The following is a 21,282-nucleotide window of genomic DNA, read 5'->3' as shown; positions in this document are numbered from 1 at the left end:
AGTTGGGTTATTGCAATTTTATTAAAGTATTTTTGACTCATTTTGTGTATTAATAAATATCTATATATTATAAAATCATATTTACAGACAAAAAAACTATTAATGTAAATACACTCATATCAGTTACATAAGACTGTAAGGGTTTCTTAAAGTACAATGGAAGAATAAACAGAAAATCATAAGTAGGAGGGGTTGAACCAAATAAAAATATACAACACTGATGTCAAATGAGAGCCAAATTCTAATCAATTGTAATGGAATGATTCTTTTTTTTAAATAATTTAAGCTTGATTAATTTTGACTAAATTGGCATAAATAAAAAGCTTTGTTCAATAACGAAAAGCAAAGAAATACTTCAAATATACAAATACAAAAGGCACATGGTACAAAAAATATTTATAAGTAGCATTAAAAATAATGAATTGGGTACAAAAATTAATTCCTAGTAAAACAGCAAGGGGTTACCTTAAAGATATTTCGATTAGATCCGAAAATGGATTTTTGACTTTTTAACAATGACTGCACGAAGACAAACATTTTTAAATCACATTTTCGCTGTTTAAAATCTAGTAGGTAACCAATTGCTAATGTATAAAGTTTCTAATAATAGGCTTCATAAATAAACTGCAGCAGGCAATTAGAAAAAAGGGAGTAAAAAAAATTATTGTAAGTCGCGATAACAATAGAAAATATCTAATAATAAAGCGAGAAAAAAAAACGTGCTCAAATGTCACTACACAACAAGAGCCATATCTTTCTTATTAGGCAAATTAACTTTTTTACCCTGCCATAACGAATTATGAATTGTAAATGCGTCTATTGTAACAGTCAAATGTTTAGTGTGCACCTGTGAAAAGCATTTGCCACCTGAGTTATACCTAAAAGAAATAACACATTAAGAGGTACATTTTAAAAATGATTTCAAAATTTACTTAAAAAATCTGTCGAACATCTTATCATTCACTTGTTTTGGGCCAGTGCCGTATAATTTGTTAACTGCTTCTGTATCGGGACAGTATGAATAGAGAGCTCGAAACTGACAGCCGGCGTCCCGAAATAAAATGAGAAAATGTTTGCTTTCTGATCTGTTTATTTCTTCTAGAACTCTCCTTTTTGCTTCTCGATTGACTACGCCTGGAAATACGCAATATTCGACGGCATTTAGCATAATGCTACGATTAGATTTGGTAGCGGGCTGCTTATACAACTTTGGACCTGTAAACATTAGAAAAATAATGTCCAACTGTTTCTTTTTTTATATAATAACCTGAATAATCCATCATACTACTAGGCGTCGAACTAATATCGCTGGATCCGTCATCAAATGCTCTTCGACCCTTCGACATTAAACCGGGGAGGCTACCCGGTCCAGAAGGAGAGGGAAGGTGTCGCAGAGACATCCCTGGAGAGGGGGCTCTTCGTGGCGGTGTAGCTCTGCCCAAACCTGAATCTGTATCACCAAATCTATAAGCTAAGCTGTCTTGATCAGTACTTGAGCCTATCAAGCAAAAATAGAACGCATTGAATTTTGTGCTTAAAAATACGTTGATTTATTATGAATCCCACGTTAATATTTACACATCCGCTCTATGTTATATATACCCTAATGAATTTTGTTTATAAATAAAAGGTTTCATAACAAACGCTATACAATTCCTAAATATATGCTGCACCTCAATCAATTAAGTTGTTAAGTTAACATGGTAAACGTGTGTGTAAAAGTTGTGGACCCTGAAGTGATTCACCTGCAAAACTAAAAAAAAATGTTTGGATAGGGATTGTGACTGTAGCTGATTGTAACTTATAGATTTAAACACCAGCCACTGCGTTTTTCTGAAAATTTCAACCAAGCCACTATCTCCGCGACTAACCCTAAGAGGGCACCCGGCCCAAACTTAAACCTCTTCCAAATCTATATTGTACTTAATCTGCCTAAACTTAAACCTCTTCCAAATCTATATTGTACTTAATCTTTTTTCTTTTAATTAAATCTATTCTGATGAACTGCGTTCAATTCTTTATGCTTAAAATTAAATGCAGGCTGTAAAAATATACATTTATGTAAAACAGGGTTTAATCTGATTTTATTGTTTTTATTGTTTTATTGTTTGATAAATAATTCAAAAAAATAATATTCTAAAATCAAAACGCAAAATATGAGTATGTTTTTTATAAATATAAGCTAATATGTTGATTCTTTGATTCATCATTCATGGTTTTATCGAGAGAAAGATTTAAAAAAATCAAATTATAAAAAGTTAAAGGACCATGTCAGATTTTGGGAAAAGTTAATATCAAAAATAGCTCGTTTTTTAAAATTAGCCGTGCAACTGAAATAGGGGAAAAAAGTATTCCTGCAGAAATATTTTTCTTTTAAAAACAGCTGAATTTTTGGATGCCTGTTTTAAGTATCCAGCAAATTCCGTTTTAGTGCTATTAATATACTGCATAAAAAAATAGCAGAAACATGTAGAGTAATTCCCACTAAAATTTCAGTTATTTTCAGGTCACATTTGTATTATTATACAAGATGCTGGAATATTTGTTGAGCCAGTTCGTTATTCCATATATACAGTATGTTCCAATGCCGAAATTAGGAACTCCAAGATACAAATTCGGTGAAATACTATAGTATTTATATTAGAATGATATATGACGCAAACGGTTTGGTAAAGGCCACTTTGGTGACAAGTTTGATAAACGAGTAACGGAGTAACTGTATGAACATGTTGCATGCTATACGTTTTCTACAACCGTTACTTTTTCACAGAGTGATGTTTAACGTGACCAACGCAACTGATAAATATCACAATATGATCCGCAGCTATAATCTACCGAAAACATACTTAGCTGCCAAACCCGTGACCTCAAGTACCTCAAATAGGGAGTAGAAAAAATATATTTATGCAAATGCAAATGAAAGTAAATACGGCTTTGCATAATAGGGCATTACACATACTATTTTTTACTTTACGCTTTGCAAATTTGGTTTTAAATTAATTTCACTACTTCACTACTTGGCCCAAGTTTACTAAGGATTTGAAGTCCTTATTTTGTTTTTTGTTTTTCACGTTGGGCAACGATTTAAGATGTATCTCCAACTGTTGTCAATTGGAAACCATTGTATAAATGTAACACACCATTGCGGGTGGCGCACAGTGGCTGGCCTATTAGAAGTATCTGGCGAACACATCAATGGATTTACTTTAAATTATTCAGGTCGATGTTCTATCGCTCTAAAATATTTTCAAGTATGCCGCTTATATATAAACGTAGCAACATCTTGTTTAGTTTGAATGGAACACCCTGCATATAATTTAATTTTTAGACTCTACTTAAGAAACAAAATAAATTTTGTTCAGGTTTCCCTATATCTTATAGTTATAGAAATAAAAAATACTTTCTTACATTTTTAAGCAATTTGAACTCTTCAAGTTTTATTAGTCCCGTGTTTTAATTAAACAGAAAGGCGAGCTTTTGCAGACTGTTTTTGGAAAGGTTTGGGTATTTTATCCTGCGATACCATTTTAGGTGGAATATACAGGGCGGTTTAAAAATAAAATTTGTACGATTTTTTTGTTCGAGAACGGTAAGACATAGGTATAGCGAAACCTGAAGAAAATCTACTTCATTTTTTGAGTTGAATCTACAGGGGGTGCCATTTAAACTAAACAAGATTTTGCCACATTTACATAGTAGCAACAAAACTGCATACTTGAAAATGTTTTAAGAGCGATAGACCACTTCCTGTTACATCACTCTGTATAAAGTAAATTTGTTGATCTGGTCGCCAGATATAATTATATAAATATATAGTTCAATATACAGGAATTCCCAATTGTTTTTTAGGTACTTCAGAAGTTTTGGTTCAAAACAACTGCCGTCCCCCCAAATTACTATCAAAATGTTGTCAAAAGAAAAACAATCATAAATTCTACTTTTCTGTATTATTATTCCAGCCTGTGCATGTAAAACAAAATAAAATACTTCTGAATTAGGACCTACTTGGTTTTCCATAGCAGTTGCTATCGAGTTAAGCAAAAGTTTTAAAATAAATATAGAAAAAGAATATGCAGCCTTGACAATAAATGCCACCTGAAGATTAGTTAAATTTTATATTAAATTCAGAAAATTGCAAATGCTTATTAATTTCAATGTTCTATTTCAACTAACTCTACAAAAACTGATTCAAAGGTAAAAATGTGAAAACCAACATAAAAGGTCCTACTATACTTATAAATAAATATGAATTAACAAAAAGATCCATCCAATTTGTAAACAAGCTACAATCAAAAAAATAAGTAAAAATCTGAATTGTAAGACTTTTGAATAAGACAAGATAAAGGATAAAGATATAAGTATCATGCTATTCATCTATGTAAACAAATTAAGCGGTAAAATATGCCTTTTATAAACAACTAAAAAACAAAAAGATAAATACAAATTCATTTTCTAAAAGTTTGTTTATGCCAAAACTTAAGTTTCAAGCGCCCTTTAGGACCCTTGCAGAAATTTAGTTGTAGATTTTATTGATACTTTGAAACAGAAAACCAAGCAGCTTCTATAAATTGGTAAATAGCCGAAAGAGTAATAAATATTACAATGAAAGGGAATCGACAAATATTTTTGGATATAGGTTCATTCCAATGTAGAATTATAAGTAGAACCGCAATTTCTACCCAAAATAGTTTACACTTCGCTACTTGTTGTTACACGATGACCAAGTATTATTATAGAATTAAATAATATGAGATTAAGTAGGCTTAAATTGTGATAAAAAGACTGAATTAAAAACCATCACCAAATGAAATTATTGAAATATATAAGGGGTTAAAATAAGGAAGTTCCAAAAATCTAAACAATATGCAAAACAGAACAGGGTGAAACAGCTTTAAACATTTTGAGTGCTAAATCTATCAGTACTTAGGTTTTGCAACTGTTCATCAACCTAAAATATTCAAATCAAACCCTCAAAATGCTAAAACCGCCTTTTAAAATAATCATCTAAAAAATAAAAAATATATATCATGCCCACGACCAACCAAGACACCGAACGAATACAACATATTAGGTGAGTACATGAACACCTCGAACCAGGCCAGAAATGATTGTAACTGTGATCTTACCATACAAATTCATCATAGAGCTAGACTTGCGCCCTTTAAAGTTTTGATAAGTTGAAATCTTAGGTCTGCCACGGACCTGGGCGGGGGAGGGGTCTGAAAAACATTTTTTGCATACATACACTACCATCTAATTCACGCGTAACTTTTTCCGAGCAAACAAATCTCTAACATGTACAAAGACCTTTAAGACTTAGACCCAAATGACCTTTAAAAAGTGAGAAACTGTGTACAGTGTACTCAGTCATTGTTCTATGTGATTATCATAATACCAGAACAGCAAAAATTCGAATACAATACAATAATAATTGATAATATGTTTTTTACGCTTTCCTTTCATTACAAATCAGAATAAAACTTTCTTACATGTTGTTATAAAACAAATCACAATAGACAAAATTACAGATTTGCTATTCCCTATACATTCTGTGGCAACCATACAGATGACGAAAAATGTTATCCCTTCATAGAGATGTCTCAAACGCGACAATCGACACAAAAACCAAAAAAAATGCACTCCTGTTCTGGCCTGTTTGGTTGAATATTGCTACATTACTTATGACAACTAAAGTATCATATAAAATGTATTAGAGGCAAATTTAAGCTGCAATAAATACTTAGCTGCTAGTATTGGAGGTGCAGCTAGGAAACTTTGATAATACAACAGATCTCTACATTATATAGCGAACCTTTATTTTCCAAGGCACATTGTGATGAAAATTTGAATTGAATGAAACAAAAAAAAACGCTTTGGACAAAGCTATCTAACCAACCACCGAAATGATTCTCTCCGCTATGTAGTCGTTAAAAAACGACGAAAAATTCTGCTGATAAGTAGAAGTGTACTAACTATTGTCACAAAACGGAGAACTGTTTCATTGCATATTTGGTTGCATACGCGTGTCCACAACCCGTCATGTACACATTTTCCTCGATCAATGTGTAATATGGTTACCATGACTATCACTAGATGAGGCACATCAGAAACTGAATGTCAAAAACTAATTGACAGATACCAATGCAATATTTAGCTCAAGAGTCAGATAATGATCGCATGAAATATTTCATGGAAGAACATACTCCTGTTCAATTACTAACATATTTTTTTAGAAACCACGGCGCACCACAATAGCCTTACAAAGGACCTACCAGCAACTCTCAACAATACAAATATTAACCTAAAGGTCTAAAGTAATGCAAGGAAAACAGAATCCTTCAAATACGAAAAATCAGTGTCGCAATTCAACAGTATAGCGTGCAGAGTTGATGCTACCTATGCACAACATAATAGAAAGCATACCGCATAACTCCTTACCTCTACTGGTTTTGTATGAACTCCGTCTTCCTAAAGTCTGATTTGCACTGTGGCAAGGTGACATACCGTGGCTGTCATCTGGTGAATCTGCAATTAGCGAAGGATTACAAAAATTGTCCACAGCACCAGAAAATATCGCCTATATTTTCACAAATTTTTCGCACACACCTCTATAAAGCATATTGCTGCTCATGCTTCTGTCGTTTAAACTATCTTGAGACCCTCGGTAATAATCGCGCTTCATAGTTGCCGGTGAATAAGCTGGTGAAAAAAAAAAAAACAAAAAATAACAAAAAAAAAAGGAAAAACAAAACGTAAGCTTTTGGGAAAATGGCTCCAAATAAATTATTTCTTCGAAACAAAACTAACCAACCAGCATCATTGCATAGCATCCAGCAAACCTTACTAGATGTTACTTAGATGATTAGAATTTTTAATAACAGTTTTGTAACTTACCAGTCAGATTTGACGTAGAGCCCTTTCTATCCCTACTTGACAGGCCTTCAGCGAGCTGCACTGAACCACTGTCTATGTGAATCGTTTTTGGCCTGGGGCGAGTGGTGCCTTTGGAACGCATTTTTGGTGTTGGTTTGAGACTTAACAGTTCTTGTTTATCTAGAATCTTTCCCTAAAAATAAACAATGCTTGGTCTGAAATATCATAATCGATAAAATCATACTTCTCTTTCAGCTTCTTCAATCGCTTTTTTCAACTTGTACTGCTCCAAGATGGCAGCTCGCCTCGCCGCCTGCTCCTCTTTCTTTCTAGCTTTCTCTTCTTCTTTCGCCTTTTCAAATTCCCTCCGTCTCTGTGTTTCCGCTTCTTTCTTAGCTTTTGCCTCTTCTTGTTGCTGTCTCCGTTGCAATGATAACATTAATAACCGCTCCTTCTTTCTTTCCAATTCATCAACCACCTCCTAATAACAACAAATCAACAAATTCAACCATATATTTCAAGCATAACTTCTTCATACCGGATTGGGATTTGTGAGCTCATTTCCTATAACTATCGCACTGGCAGCTGCCACTTTCTGCTTTTCTTGACTAGCCTCTCGTTTTGCTCTTAACTTTTCCCGCTCCTGACCAATTAAATAATCCATTTTTTGACTTTGATTACTAAATCTCCCCTCGTTTATTCGATTTTCTGATTTCTCTTGTCTAAAATTAAAATAATTAAAATAACTATAATTTTGTAATTAGTGAAATGCTGGTCATAATTTTTGAGTTGGTATTTTTGATCTTATTGAATGGTCAGAAATATTGGAAACTTGAGGTTAATGCTAAATATTAGGCAAAATTAAAACAAAAAAATACAGCCTGACCAGTACCAAACGGACATATTCTGAAAACCGTAACACAACCAACTTAATAAAACTAATATATTTAAGACTAATTACATGCTCACCTAATTTTCTTAAGAATTTGTGTTAATAAAACAGATTAAATGATCAAAATTAGGAGGATGACAACAAACTTTGAGCATGTGCACTAATATATTTTAGATTATTTCATTTATTAGCATAGTGAAGTTACAAATAGATATTACTTTCAAAAATCATATGATACTGCTATTTTAAAAATCCAGATATTTACCCACAAAACCAGCATTTGACAAACAGGCTGGATTTATAAATCTGTGTGTGCTTCTAATTCCCTTGGTTTTGTTTATTACATGAGTATAAAAAACTGTACAATAAGAGCAGTGATTACAAACCCAGATGTATGCTATTATATCACTGTTCTACTATCAATAGGTTACTTTCTTCAAAAAGTAGCTGAGTTGAAAAACCTTTATCTTTAAACATCAAAACTTAAATTATATATTTTTGGACAATAGAAAGGCCGTACATTATAGCTTTGTTAAGCCCACCACAGGCAACTATACAATACGATTCGAATACTATTAATGAATATTATGAATACACTACTAATATAGGACACTAAAATGTGTGTTCAGACAACAAAAATTAACGAATTGTGTAGTTCTAATATATTTAAAATATCTATATGTATATACATGTATGTAGTACTATACTGATTTGAAATTATAGCTATGTGTAATATGTAAGGACGACTGTAAAAGCTCTGAATAAATTTCTTTGAAAAAAAAAATCTAAATCGTCTAATCCTTTTCTTTCTTTTGATTTTCGCTGTAAATTTGGTTAGATTATTTTACACCTTATAACATTGGTTCAATATTTCTTTAAGTTGCGCGAATGAATAGTAATTACAGAAAAAAACTTACCTTTCGGGTGGCCTTGGAACATCATCGATTTCATCACTCGCGTCAACAATGAAGCTCCTTTCCTTTTTGGGAGACATTCTTTTTGTTCTAAGAGGTGGTTTTGTTCTTTTCGGCTGATCATTATCAAAACTAATATAGAAACCTTTCTTCTGACTAGTATCATCTACATCCGTCGGTTCGTCTAGAAGTTCAGAAGCGACAGGTGGCGAAGATGATGGTTGAAATGAATTTCGAGAAATATGTGGACGTGTGGGTGATGGAATTCTATATGTGCGAGTTCCTGAGACTATGTTGATGCGACTGAGACCTGTGCAAAAAAAAGGAATATTCCTCAATTAAAAATAAAGAAAAGATACAGTTTTTTTTTCATTTATGCTTCAAGATTTTAAAAATAATTCACTGAAATTCAATACACTAAATTAACAAAAGCACAATATTTAGAGTAAAAGATTTTTAATCGACGAGCAAAAGACCCTCCAGCAACTATACAGTTTCCAGAACAAGAAAAAGAGAAAGTAAGCATGATAGGATCTAAACCGTAAGGTGAATATTATTCATGACTCAATATTCCACAAAAAAGTTAAGGGCGACTAAATAGTGTACGGTAGATATTCAAAAATGTGGCGCCTCGTACATCCTGAGAAATAAATATTTCTGATGGCTCTTCGATATTTTCTATTTTTTTATAGTATCAAAAACATAAAAAAATTGATATGAATAATTGGGAAAATTAAACACATTCCAGCTTTCAGCTTAGAAGGCGGTTTAAAAGGGTGACACTTAAAGAACTGCACTTATTTGTACAAAGTCTTGACAGCTATTTTGTTTCCGATTTTATTTAAAAAACTCAAAAATTTTTCTATTTAAAATTTTGCAGGTGGATGTCAAAACCCAATGAATAATCATATTGAACAATCAATACTAATCAACATGACTTACATACCTTCACTTAGCGCCGTGTCTACGCTATTACCAATAAAGGAAATATTTTGAGGTTCCATGTCGTCAGCAGGCGGGGCCGCTACCGGTGCATGGGTGACGCTGGTTTTACGTTCCCGTCCGCCACCCACACCGCAATCCATTTGCTGAAGGCTGACGAGGGACACCCTCTTATTTGTGGCAGCATTGTCTAGCAACTGAGATATTTGCCGGTGAACATTGTGATGTTGCGGCGAAGCTGAAGGTGTACTGTGTGCAGTCGCAAACTATGCAGAGAAAAATTAATATAGTTATAAATAATACAATCAATAATTAATATAAATGTATAAGTACTACGAGAAAAGTAACTTTCACCTGTTTATGATACTGCTGACTAAGAGTGAAACTGTTCGAATGATCGCCGTTATGATATCTGTTTTCCGACGATTTAGCCAGGTCCTGATATCTGGCATGTTCCTGTAATCTTCTAGCTGTATCGTGCAGCACGAAACTTTCGTTGTAAGCTACTTCGACGGGTTGCGGTTTGCCCCACGTTTTCAGTTCGCCCCTGTCGTGAGATAATTGCGACTGCTGCGCCCACGTTCTTCTGGGTGGGGCGACGGGTGCGGCATGATCATGGAGAAAAAACTGGGGTTCTTCCACCGCCTTCGTGGGGCCAAACAAAGACACGGGAATAGGTTGTGCAGCTGACGCAGGTTGCATTTGGACAGGAACACCTACACAAAATAAAAAAGAGCCTAACAAAGTACCGAAGACGAGGAATCACCTTAATGCAGCAGCAAATAATTAAAAAACAAAGTTGTAAAGGTGTTAAAGTCGTGCCATCGAATTGCTATCTATGTATAGAAACAATTACTATGTCTTACTAACAACCAAATATTTCTTATGTTAAGGCAAGACACTATAATAGAGGATACTACTTTCTGAATAACACAACAATTTGTTAATATACTATAAAATATATAAAATAAAAACAAAAACAGAAAAACAACATACCCGTTAGATTTAAAGTTTTACAATTTTTTATTTTTATTTTATATCACAATTACCTATTTTATAATAAAATATATTCACGCTTCAAAATACAAAGATACAAATTATTCAATATTATTATTACGTATAACTCCTATCTCTACATGAATGTTTTAGATTTTCTCCCAATCTGATTTCGGCAGGGTTTTAATTAAATTTGCAAAAAACATCCTAGGGCGATATGATGTTGCAACAAAGTTTTTCAACAAAAATATAAATCGCGAATTCTAATTTGAATACAACGTTGTGTCAGGGTCCAATTTGTACCTTTAAATCCTAGAATCTTATGTTATCAATATCATTCAAACGATTATTCAAGTATACTAAATTATCCTACTTAGTCTTGTTTCTTCGGGAATGAAAAAAATGCTCTTGTAATTCCTTGTTTCCTGTTGCAGTTATATACACAATATATCATTTTCACAAACAACCTGTTTACATGACCAAAATGGAAATCACACGATATAAATTCATATTTCATTTTTATTTATTATTACTACTTATTTTGGATGTTTGGATTTAAAAGGATTTCAATTAGATTCGATAGGAAATTACAAAAAAACAACACACCTTGCTGCTGATAAATCTGGGGCTGGTGAGAGTAGGGTTGAGCATATTGTTGTTGCTGTTGTCTTTGCATCGTCTGATACTGTTGCTGTTGCATATGCAAAATCTGGCGTTGCTGATCGGCGATGAGTTTTTGATCGTGTTGCAATTGCAACTGACTTTGCTGTGCCGCCAATTGCTGTATGTCCGACTGAATATCGGTGAGACTAGAATTCATTCTAGATTACAAAGAAAGAGGGTGGTTACAAAGGGTGTCGCTAAATTTTTTAGGGGTTGACTTACTGAGCTATGGATTTTTGATATTGTTCTAAATCCATGTTATCCAAGTCGGGAGTCCGTCTTGTCTCTAGATATGGTTGATTATTATCAAACCACTTTCTTTCTACATTTGATACATCACTGGATATTTCCTAAGGATTAAGTAAACATTATTTATTTGTTAAATTTGAAACCGCAAAACTAATTTTTATTAATTTAACTCTTTAACAAATCTAGTGGCCATATTTTACTTCGCACAGCAAAAATTTGTTAGTAACATGACAGTTTGATTAATTAATAAAACATTCCTAAGGAAGCTGCTAGGGATTATGATGGTTGAAAAAAATATATATAGCAGTACTTAGATAAGTACCTGTAATGAAAACGGCCTCTGAGGTTTTGATGTTGCTGTCACTTCAGGAAGTGGGCTGGGGGATTTTTCATTTGGGCTTTGGTCATTAGAATTACTTGGTGATTTTAGTAAATTACCTCTCCCCTAAAAGTTAGTATACCTACATTACCACCAAATGCACAGATACCATAACAACCTGTTTAACCACTTTTTAAACCATTCTAATGCCATTTTGTAAAAAACTATGTAGAAAGTGTTCTTTTGCAGACCTTGCAAAAATATTTAAAAATAGCAGCATGGCTCAAGCGAGTCTTGCAATTATATCAAACCAATACAATATCAGCATCATAAATTAACTAAATTTGTAAACGAGCTGAATGCACCATCACAGAAGACTTATATTTTACTGGAGGTGGTAACAGTTTTTATGTTTTTTTTTAACAATTACGAAACGCACTTAAGTCATGTGGTGACTTAATATTATCCGCTTTAAACAAATAAAAAATAGTTGTGCAATGCAGATCCCATAGAATGTGCGACAAAGCTCATCCCGAACATTGATTCTATTTACACCAATACCACCACAAAAATGTTTAAATTATAACTTACCTTTGTAACAGCTTGAAGGAATGCTGCCTTACCAACTTTCTGCCTCTGTTTGTTCATGGCCATTTCCATTCTTCTCTTTTCACTTTCGATATGCCGGCGTTTTTCTTCAAGTTTCAATCTATAGGTAAAAACCATTAGGCAATTTTCTGCAGGTTTTTATTGACTTTGGCTTAATTAAGTACTATCGAAATTTTTGTTAGCACAAACCTAATATCATTAAGCTGTGTTGCCATTATATTGTTCCCCGCCAAATTATCATTTCCATTACTGGTTTCATGGCTCTGCGTGTTCAAGCTTTGCTGCTGCCACGTGGTTGTGTTGGGCAATGTATCAAAAGATGTCTTTTTCTCAGCATTACCATTTGTCGATTTGTTTAGGAAACTCGACTTTGGACGATAGTCTTCCTTCTCTTGAACGTTCATAAAATTTATGCCCCTATATTCACCTTAAATATTTCAAAAATATATATAGACTAATATCACAGAATAACGTTTCGAAATCACAACTCTTTGCCAAATGCCAATGGCTATGCCAATGCTAATTTTTGACATACTATCTTAAAGAAAATGGATAACTTACCACGAAGGAAAATGATCAACACCATAAATATTTTATATATCAAAAGATAATCCAACAGAGAATCATGATAATAGTATATTATGCTGCGGAACTTTAGTCCCGAGTGTGACTTGGTATGAGTGACTGAAGAAGTTCATTAACCTGTTGCATACGACAATTGGGTACATTTTAGCAAAACAGTACGAATACATTCGTTAAATGAGGTGTAATGGGGCCCTTAGAATTGACAGACGTCAAAATACTATTGTGGCTTAAATCTCCGAGAACACAAAGTTCTAACTCCAAAGTGACTCGCGGCCGTGGGTAACGAACCTAACGTTTTAAAGAAACAGTTCCGTTCATAATAGAATATTTTGCAGCAGGGAGTAGAAAACGAAAATTAGCTGTGATAGTTTACCTATATTCTTTTGTTTCCCCAAATCAGCAAAGCTCATACGGTTGTTCGCTTCATCATCCACCAAATCTTTAACTGATTTCTCCTTGCTTAAATTAAAATTCATTAACGTAATGTCATCACTACTCATTTGTCTTTTCAATCTGTCTTCCGGGACGCTATCTTCTTTTTCACAGCCATTATCGTAACCTAATTGGAGAGAGCCCCTAGCGTCTTGTACCGACGATCTAACCCTTGGATTTTCCACCGCGACAGGGAAAGATGGCGCGGAAATTTTCCTTCCCACATGAACAGCTACCTATCGGTGGATGGGTACATATTTTGAAAAATGTAGAATTTTAAAATAAAAAAAAAGAATGGGTGATTTGAATTAAATAATTAAGTCAATTTGCTTGCAATGCTTTGCTAAAATGAAAACTTCCACTTTATAATGAAACTAACCTCTTTGTCTGGATTACGGCCAATAAAACTAAGATTATCCTGACTACCGCCGAAGTTTTCGATAGTTAATTGAGATTCGTCAGTCATAGAATTTCTTCTGCTCCTTCTACCCGCAAAGCCAGTCTTTTTGTTCTCATCCCAATTACTCGGTTTGCCAGCAGCCACTTCAGCCCTTTCATCCTGTCTCTCCTTGGTCCCCTAAAGAATGTGGCATACTTAATCAGCTAAATAACTTAAATATTATTTACCCTAAGTTTGCTGTGATCTTCACTAAGTACCGATCTCAATGTAGGAATATTACGCCCTTTATAAACGACAAACGACTCATCTGTGCTAGGTCTTATGCTATCTTCACTAAATTCTGAAAGCGACTGCTGACTTTGTTGCAGGGAATTGACCTTCCGAAGTTGTGGGTTGCCAGATCCAGATTTGTTAACTTAACATAAAAATTTTAAATAAAATTAAAAATTGTTCTGGATACGCAAAAATTAAAACATTTGTTGACCGTTGACATTCTTCTTTTGAGTTTGAACAAATCTAGTGTCCTTTAATACAATAGCAATATTAACAACATGCAGTGCAATCTAGGCTGTTTGTTTCTACTCATGCAAATTTAACAAAAATAAAATTGCATCTACCTAAAATGTGAACCACACCATGATTATATGTATGACTGTTAATAATAACAAATAGCAATTAAAATTTTTCATTTATAATCTTCACTAAATTAGTACGTAACCAAAACTAACAACAATGAACCCGCAGTCTGTCTACTGTTAACAACTGAGGATGGTATTATTAACTACGCAGAACCAATAACGATACTGAAATCTAATAAGCTACTAATCTACTATTAGACTACCGCTCAAAAAATTCACGCTCCTCTCAGGATTCATTCATTCAAATTTCAATATCAGAACAGTAAGAACCCAAGGTATATAATTATGCCGGCTAACATATTTCCGCAGGAATTTTGTAAAATTGATTTAAGCCGTTTACAACTCGTAGAGCTTGAAAAATGGTCACTATCCAAACGTGAATCTCAAAATGATTTTTAATCGAGTGACAGTGGACTGAGACCCACTATTAATGAGGAAAAAATTGACCCTCTCTAAGCAACTGTCTACCACATGAACAAAGGGATTGTGGTGCGAATTATAAAAAATTACCTTGAAAAGTGGCAGAAGATGTAGGATTATCTATTCCGCTGCGCAGATCCGGTATGGGGTTCACAACCGGCTGCAGTAGATTACGTTTATGCACAACGCCGTGAGCATTGCGAGCAGGAAAGTCTTCTATGCATCAATGGCACAAAATTTCGATCAAAATATAATATTATCGCAAAGGTCACAGAATATGATCATGGTGGATTTAACATTTTTATGGGCAGCCTTTATATTTAAGCAGATTGTGTCAAATAAAGGTCAAAATCTTGTTAACAGTGGAGTTTTTGTGGTTAAAAAATTTTAAGTGTAAATCTGAATCTAAGTACTATAAACATCCAGGAATGACAGAGTACTTAAATTGAAATTGATTTTTACCTTGCAAATTATAATTAGTGAAACAATATGGACGCATACAAGATTTAAAATTGTAAATTTCGGTTCCCATTTTTCCACTAATAACGGATTACCAAACAAATTTATAATTCACTTTGCTTAGTTAATTTTTGCCCTATATAAAAACAACATAAAACGTCGTCTATGCCGTTATCAAACAGGACGCCCTTTGCACCCTGCACCCTTACAGCACTCTAAGAACTATTATTCAAGAAGAGAACTATTGCGTGGATATGTTTAAAGTGTATTTTCTGTTGAGAGTAATTCAGATAACCATCACCATAAACCACCACCTTTACAGACTGATATTTAGATATAAAAAATAAAAATCACTGAAAATAATTGTTACTTACCACCACAAATCTTTTCTTTAATGCAATTGGCTGGATGGATTTCTATGACATTGAACAGGTCCGCGAGAAAAACAATAAGATTTGACTTCAACGATCTGAAAAAATCTTGGTTCAAATTGACCATATCCTTCAATAAGAATTAGATATTTATACTGAAGTCCACAATTAGGCCAGCAAAACAGAAAATTGAGATTTTGGCAATTAGGGGAATTTGTTCAAATTATTTGTCAACAGAAAAAGGCTGGAAAAGGTATTTACCAAATTTGCAAAAATTTGATACATTCATAATCGAAATGCTGAACAATTTTACATGTCAGCAAAAATTAAAGAAGTATCAGTAAAGTCGCCAGTATCTATCACATATTGTACAAGACTTGTCAATAATTGTGAATTTTCCAATGAATAAGAAAACATGAATAAAACGGAGTTACTTACTTAATCCTATTGCTATTAACATATAAAACACTTTTGTTTACAAAATATCTCTAAATAGCGAAGTCGCAAAAAACTTCAAACTCAATTATCTGGAGCTGTTTCTGCGCATACCGCTTTTTTAATTGTGGATGGCAGAATAATAAAATTCAAGCTCACTCGCTCATGTAAAAAATATCCTCAGGTTCTAAATGAAATATGGACGATGGCAGACAACGATCACAAAACTCATGTATGATTTGAAGATTTTGCAAACTGCCCTGAACTGAGGGCACTTGCGAAACTTTGATGTCAGACCAGGAAAGTTCATCAGGACAATAGAAGGAAATTAGAGCTGCCAAGTTGCTACCATCGCATAGATCCTTCAAGTCGCGACAAGAATGAAAATGCGGTTGCCTCGGTTTATCGCCCTAAAAAAAACATTTTTTTAGCACAATATAACATATTATTTATAACAAAAAACAATTTGGTTGGGTTGATAAGTCCTGATATGGATTATGGATCACGCATATTAAATCATATCCACATTTTGGTCGAAATTTATAATCACAAATAATCGCTGATTGATGATACTTAAACAATGGACTATACTAAAGTGGATCTAAACTGGAATGGTTAAAGTAATGCAACAACAAATATTGATTCTGTGAGCCAAATTTTAGAGGTAGATGGAAGGGAGACGGGTAGTGATGGAGATTCTTTTCTTTTTTGTCATACACATTAATACTACCAGCAGCAAAGTGTAATACGAGGTGTTTTATATTACCTCTCAAATTTCTACCTTTTAGGCGTTTTTGAGGGTATATCGTTTAGTAGAGGGTACTTTGTGAAAACTGTGTTTTGTCCATTTTGGACAATCTCATGTATCTAGAATATATGCCAATAATTTCTTGTTGCATAATATACTATTAAAATAGTAAATTGTATACCATAGTAGTAATGTCAATGTGGGGATATACGGCAAAAGAAATAAATGTATTTATACCTATTGCACTATGATTGATCTAATTTTGTTTTATAAAAATATTTATTATTACAACTATATTATAAATATAGTTATTATTATATTTTTATTATTATTATATTTAACTTTATATCAGTTATATAACATGAGCATATATATTTTGGCGCATTATTTAGAAATTAAAAATAAATCAGTATTTTCATATTCCCTACCTATTGATTTAGTTGTCACAAAAATTTAAATTATTAAATTAAATCAAATAATAAATTGCAAATTTTAGTAAGAATTATACTGATAAATAAAATAATTAAAAAATGAGAAGAGAGAAAAACAACAAGCATACTTGCTATTTTGTTTTTACTGTACAATTTATCTCAGTTCATATTCAGTTCCTTGATATAGTTTTGTTAGAAATAAACTCTAGCATTCAGGATTTCAGGATTTTTTGGATCAAATTTATAGTTACAGAAGACTAATGAAAGGTATTTGAAATTGCTATAAAGGAAACCCACAGATGTACAGCTACAGTGTATCGACAAAATTATAAAAATATTATTTTTTATGTAGACAGTTACTCAAATAAGCTTGAGTTGCTTTATATTGCTCATATGTCTTTAAAATTGACATAACATGGGATTTTTTCTTTGTTTGGCGACAATGCGAGTATATATGATTTTCCATTTAAAACGTATATGGCAGGGCTACAATCCGGCAAATGCGACTATACTTCTGCAATTGCACCTCAACAGTAGTTTGATAGGTTTGTGTTTTTGGCGTGGATGGTAGTGTTTTGGAAGAGTAATGAGTGTCACGTTAGCTCATGCGCAGAGAGTTTCCACTGTTATATAATTTCTTGTTGTCCACAAGATAAAGATAAAAGAGATTTCGCATGGAGGCCTTGAAGTCTTTACAGTAGCAATAACTAAAATATTACATATTTATGCATTATATACATAACAATATCAGAGATATAGTCGATTACATATTTTTTTAAACTATCAACAGCTACAAGATTCAAAGGTTCTGTCTATATATGTTTGTTTAACAATTTTTTTTTCATAAAAACTCAATAATAAATTAAGTTCCGCTTATTCTTACTAACCAAACAAAATGATAAAAATGCCAAAATTATTTTTAAAATATGAGAATCCTCTTTAAAGAACACTGCAATAAATAATTACTTCAATTACTCACCCCTCCACCATTCGACAGTGCGGTACTTTCAGACCTATCCTGTTCCAGACGCTGTTGAAGCGCTTCACACGCCTTTTCCACCCACATTAATAGCCCCTGTTCATGATTTTTAGGCATTGGGGGTGGCGGTCCCTGCCCGTGACTAAAACGTTGAACAGCGGCCAACACGCGATCTGGTGTTACTACTTCTCTTGCGTACAAAAGCATGATGGATTCAATCACAACCATATGGGCATTCTGAAAAATGATTTTCTTAAGGAATAATTTTCAGGCAGTTCACAATGTTTACCATTCGCAAAGGGTTTGTTTGAATAAGGGTTGTTTCCGTAAGTTGACCTCCATCAGATGGTTCACTGATAGAGACACCTTTCCTTGACAATGTCATTAAAATGGCACTGTGATTGAGGCTATGATAATTAGGGTCTGAATAAATATTTGCCAACGAACGGCAGTAGATCTCCGCATTAGCCAAACCACCCACAATTTGGGGTTTAAGATGCTCTTGGCCCTATAAAAATCAATCAGAGGGCTAAATATCACATCAGACTCGTGTGTGCAAGCAAAATTGACTTTAATCTCACATTATTATGGAATTGTTTCACCTGTAAACCCAATACATACCTCATGATCCTTATAAAACGGTTCTCTTAAGTTTTCCGGAACTTTATTGTTAAATGCTTTTGAAAGCAGCCATTTGATGGAAGCTCTATGCTTGGCCTGAAAATATTTTCAAAAAATATAAGGCGCTAACCACCCAGTGACATTTTGTAATGGAAATGCTAATGAGTCATATTAACGTGGAAAAAGGCCAAGAAAAGATTATTGTGTAAGATCCAACAAAACGAGGTTGTGTTGCGATTGTTACCGACCTGTTGCGCGGTGTTCTCTCCCGAGGTGTTTGTCTATTCCCACCTTTAGCGACGACCCTGTATAAAGGTACTTTGGTATATGATGTGGTACACGCGTCTACATTGGCGACATTGGAGCCTAGTGTTAGGCAACATCACCTTTCATGTACCGCCTAGGGAGTGCACACCGTCCAACAGATCGCAACAGCTGCGCAACTGATAGACGTGCCGCTCAATGGTTGCAGAATAATGTTTGCTTGATCTATCCTCACATTAATAAATGCACCAAAACCCTCCACAATAAGCAAGCTTAGATTAAACTCGTCAAAATAAATATATTGAGCCAATACGTATTAATAAAAGGTCGCTCATGAATTACTTTGAAAAAACCATTAGAAATAGAATTAAAAAATTATGTAGGTAAACATTAATGAATCAAAAACGTTAAACCATTATTTAATAAATATAATGCGCACTTATATTACACACAATCAATATAAAAATTCACTTTTACTATATCATATGTTTGTGTTTATCAAATAAGAATTACATAGATTTCATTCCTGACCATATAATTATTTAAATTAACAGCAATTTGACACCCACAATTTTTATTCAACTGTTAAAATTCAGAACGCCACAGCACGTGCTAATTAACAAATGTCTGATTATAATTGCTTGTGCTTAGTAGACAATTGTTCATTCAGATGACAATTATTTTATTGTTTCATAAGATTAATTTTCAAACATTAATATGTTCTTAAAATGGGCTTATAGAAGAAAAAACATTAAAAAAAGTGTGGGATCAGTGAAACTGGCAACTCTCACTTCGGTGCAAATATACATTATTTAATTATGTAATGCATTTCAAAAATCAATAGGCACATTCTTGTAAATATTAATTAAATTAAATAATAAAATAAACTCGAATATAAATATGAAAAAGATAATTGATACTAACAAAGCAATGTATGAAAAAAAAATCACAATTATAATAAATATAACCATAATTCCTATTCATTTATTTTTTATTTCTGTGTTTTTTGTAAGTTCTACATTATATTGAATACAATCAATTTACCCCAAGAGAAAATAATTGTTTTGGGTTTGGTCAAAATTGAAAATAACAATTATTTGAATGAAACATTATGATACCCAATATTAAAAGATACAAAATATATATTAATCAACCAGATAAGAATTCTTTAATACAACTTCAATGAAAGTAAGGAAAAATATGTAACTACTACTAGATGCCTCTAGACTACTTTTACATCTTCTTTGGTAGGCAAATCAATTGCATGAACTGAATATTTTAACATAATTCTGCTAAAAACTCCAAAAACAGAGGAATTCTTCTCACTCCAACATGTAAATAAATAAAAAGTATACCAGGTGCTATGTATCCCAATACAAGATGACTGTAATTACCTGTTTTGTAAACGTATCATCCATGTCTAAATTATCCGATTGATCAGTTGGTTCCGATGTGACTTCGCCACTTTGATTTCTCTTTAGGCCAGAGTTCCTATTGAATATTTTTGAAAATGCACTCCACATTCACAATAAAAATACAAAATTTTAAGTTGCCCTTCAATATCATGGCCTAGTCAGCCTACGCATGATCGATCCCAACCGTGTGTATAACCCGCGACATCCAAGAAAATTTAGCACAATACACGATGCACTTGCAAAAACTTCTAATTTATGAAACAATTCTCGTTAAGCTTGGTTTGTTGAAGTTTTATCTTTTCCAACTTTTGACATATCAGTTCAGGTCTTGTCATCTGAATTTAAATCACACCAGCGCCTCTTACAGTAGGTCAACGATTTAATGGAACCACAGAAGATTAGATTCATCATCCAGAGTTTCAGTGTCGCCAACGATTTCTTTCAAAATTCAAAAAGTATTATCACAATAATTGTTCATTATTCCTTTGGTATTATAATTACCATACTCTAGTGATAGCGGTACAGAATGGTGTTTACTAAACTTGAGTGTAACTTACAATATTATTCTTTATGATTATTGTAACATATTTTTAAACTTCTTCAGTCATTCGTTTATTAAACACTCGC

The 21,282-nt window shown here is 33.2% G+C and overlaps 1 protein-coding gene across 7 annotated transcripts; it reads right to left on the bottom strand.

The window, feature by feature from the left end:
• Positions 1 to 12: 12 nt before the first annotated feature.
• On the bottom strand, positions 13 to 21,010 carry LOC132696945 (patronin). Of its 7 annotated transcripts, XM_060662103.1 has the most exons (27): positions 20,635 to 21,010; positions 18,977 to 19,072; positions 18,645 to 18,863; positions 18,356 to 18,592; positions 16,357 to 16,607; positions 15,766 to 15,860; positions 15,023 to 15,148; positions 14,102 to 14,289; positions 13,854 to 14,051; positions 13,416 to 13,710; positions 12,647 to 12,884; positions 12,440 to 12,557; positions 11,852 to 11,974; positions 11,503 to 11,630; positions 11,224 to 11,438; positions 9,976 to 10,337; positions 9,626 to 9,887; positions 8,683 to 8,989; positions 7,412 to 7,595; positions 7,118 to 7,354; positions 6,895 to 7,066; positions 6,607 to 6,699; positions 6,439 to 6,525; positions 5,127 to 5,219; positions 1,268 to 1,498; positions 933 to 1,215; positions 13 to 878 (listed from the first exon to the last, which is right to left on the bottom strand). In XM_060662103.1, exons 1-27 carry the CDS (start codon positions 20,761 to 20,763, stop codon positions 734 to 736), a joined length of 5,112 nt encoding a protein of 1,703 aa, XP_060518086.1. In that variant the 5' UTR covers positions 20,764 to 21,010; the 3' UTR covers positions 13 to 733. The 7 variants fall into 7 exon arrangements, with proteins under 7 accessions (XP_060518086.1, XP_060518088.1, XP_060518089.1 ...); XM_060662105.1 differs by lacking the exon at positions 5,127 to 5,219; XM_060662106.1 differs by lacking the exon at positions 5,127 to 5,219 and having other exon boundaries at positions 1,268 to 1,450.
• Positions 21,011 to 21,282: the final 272 nt, after the last annotated feature.

This window comes from Cylas formicarius, unplaced genomic scaffold (genome assembly GCF_029955315.1).
Source record: "Cylas formicarius isolate icCylForm1 unplaced genomic scaffold, icCylForm1.1 PGA_scaffold_1__22_contigs__length_36826433, whole genome shotgun sequence".
In the NCBI taxonomy this organism is placed as follows: Eukaryota; Metazoa; Arthropoda; class Insecta; order Coleoptera; family Brentidae; genus Cylas; species Cylas formicarius.
The sequence above is the reverse complement of the archived record's forward strand: the minus strand, read 5'-3'. Positions and strand labels throughout refer to the sequence as shown.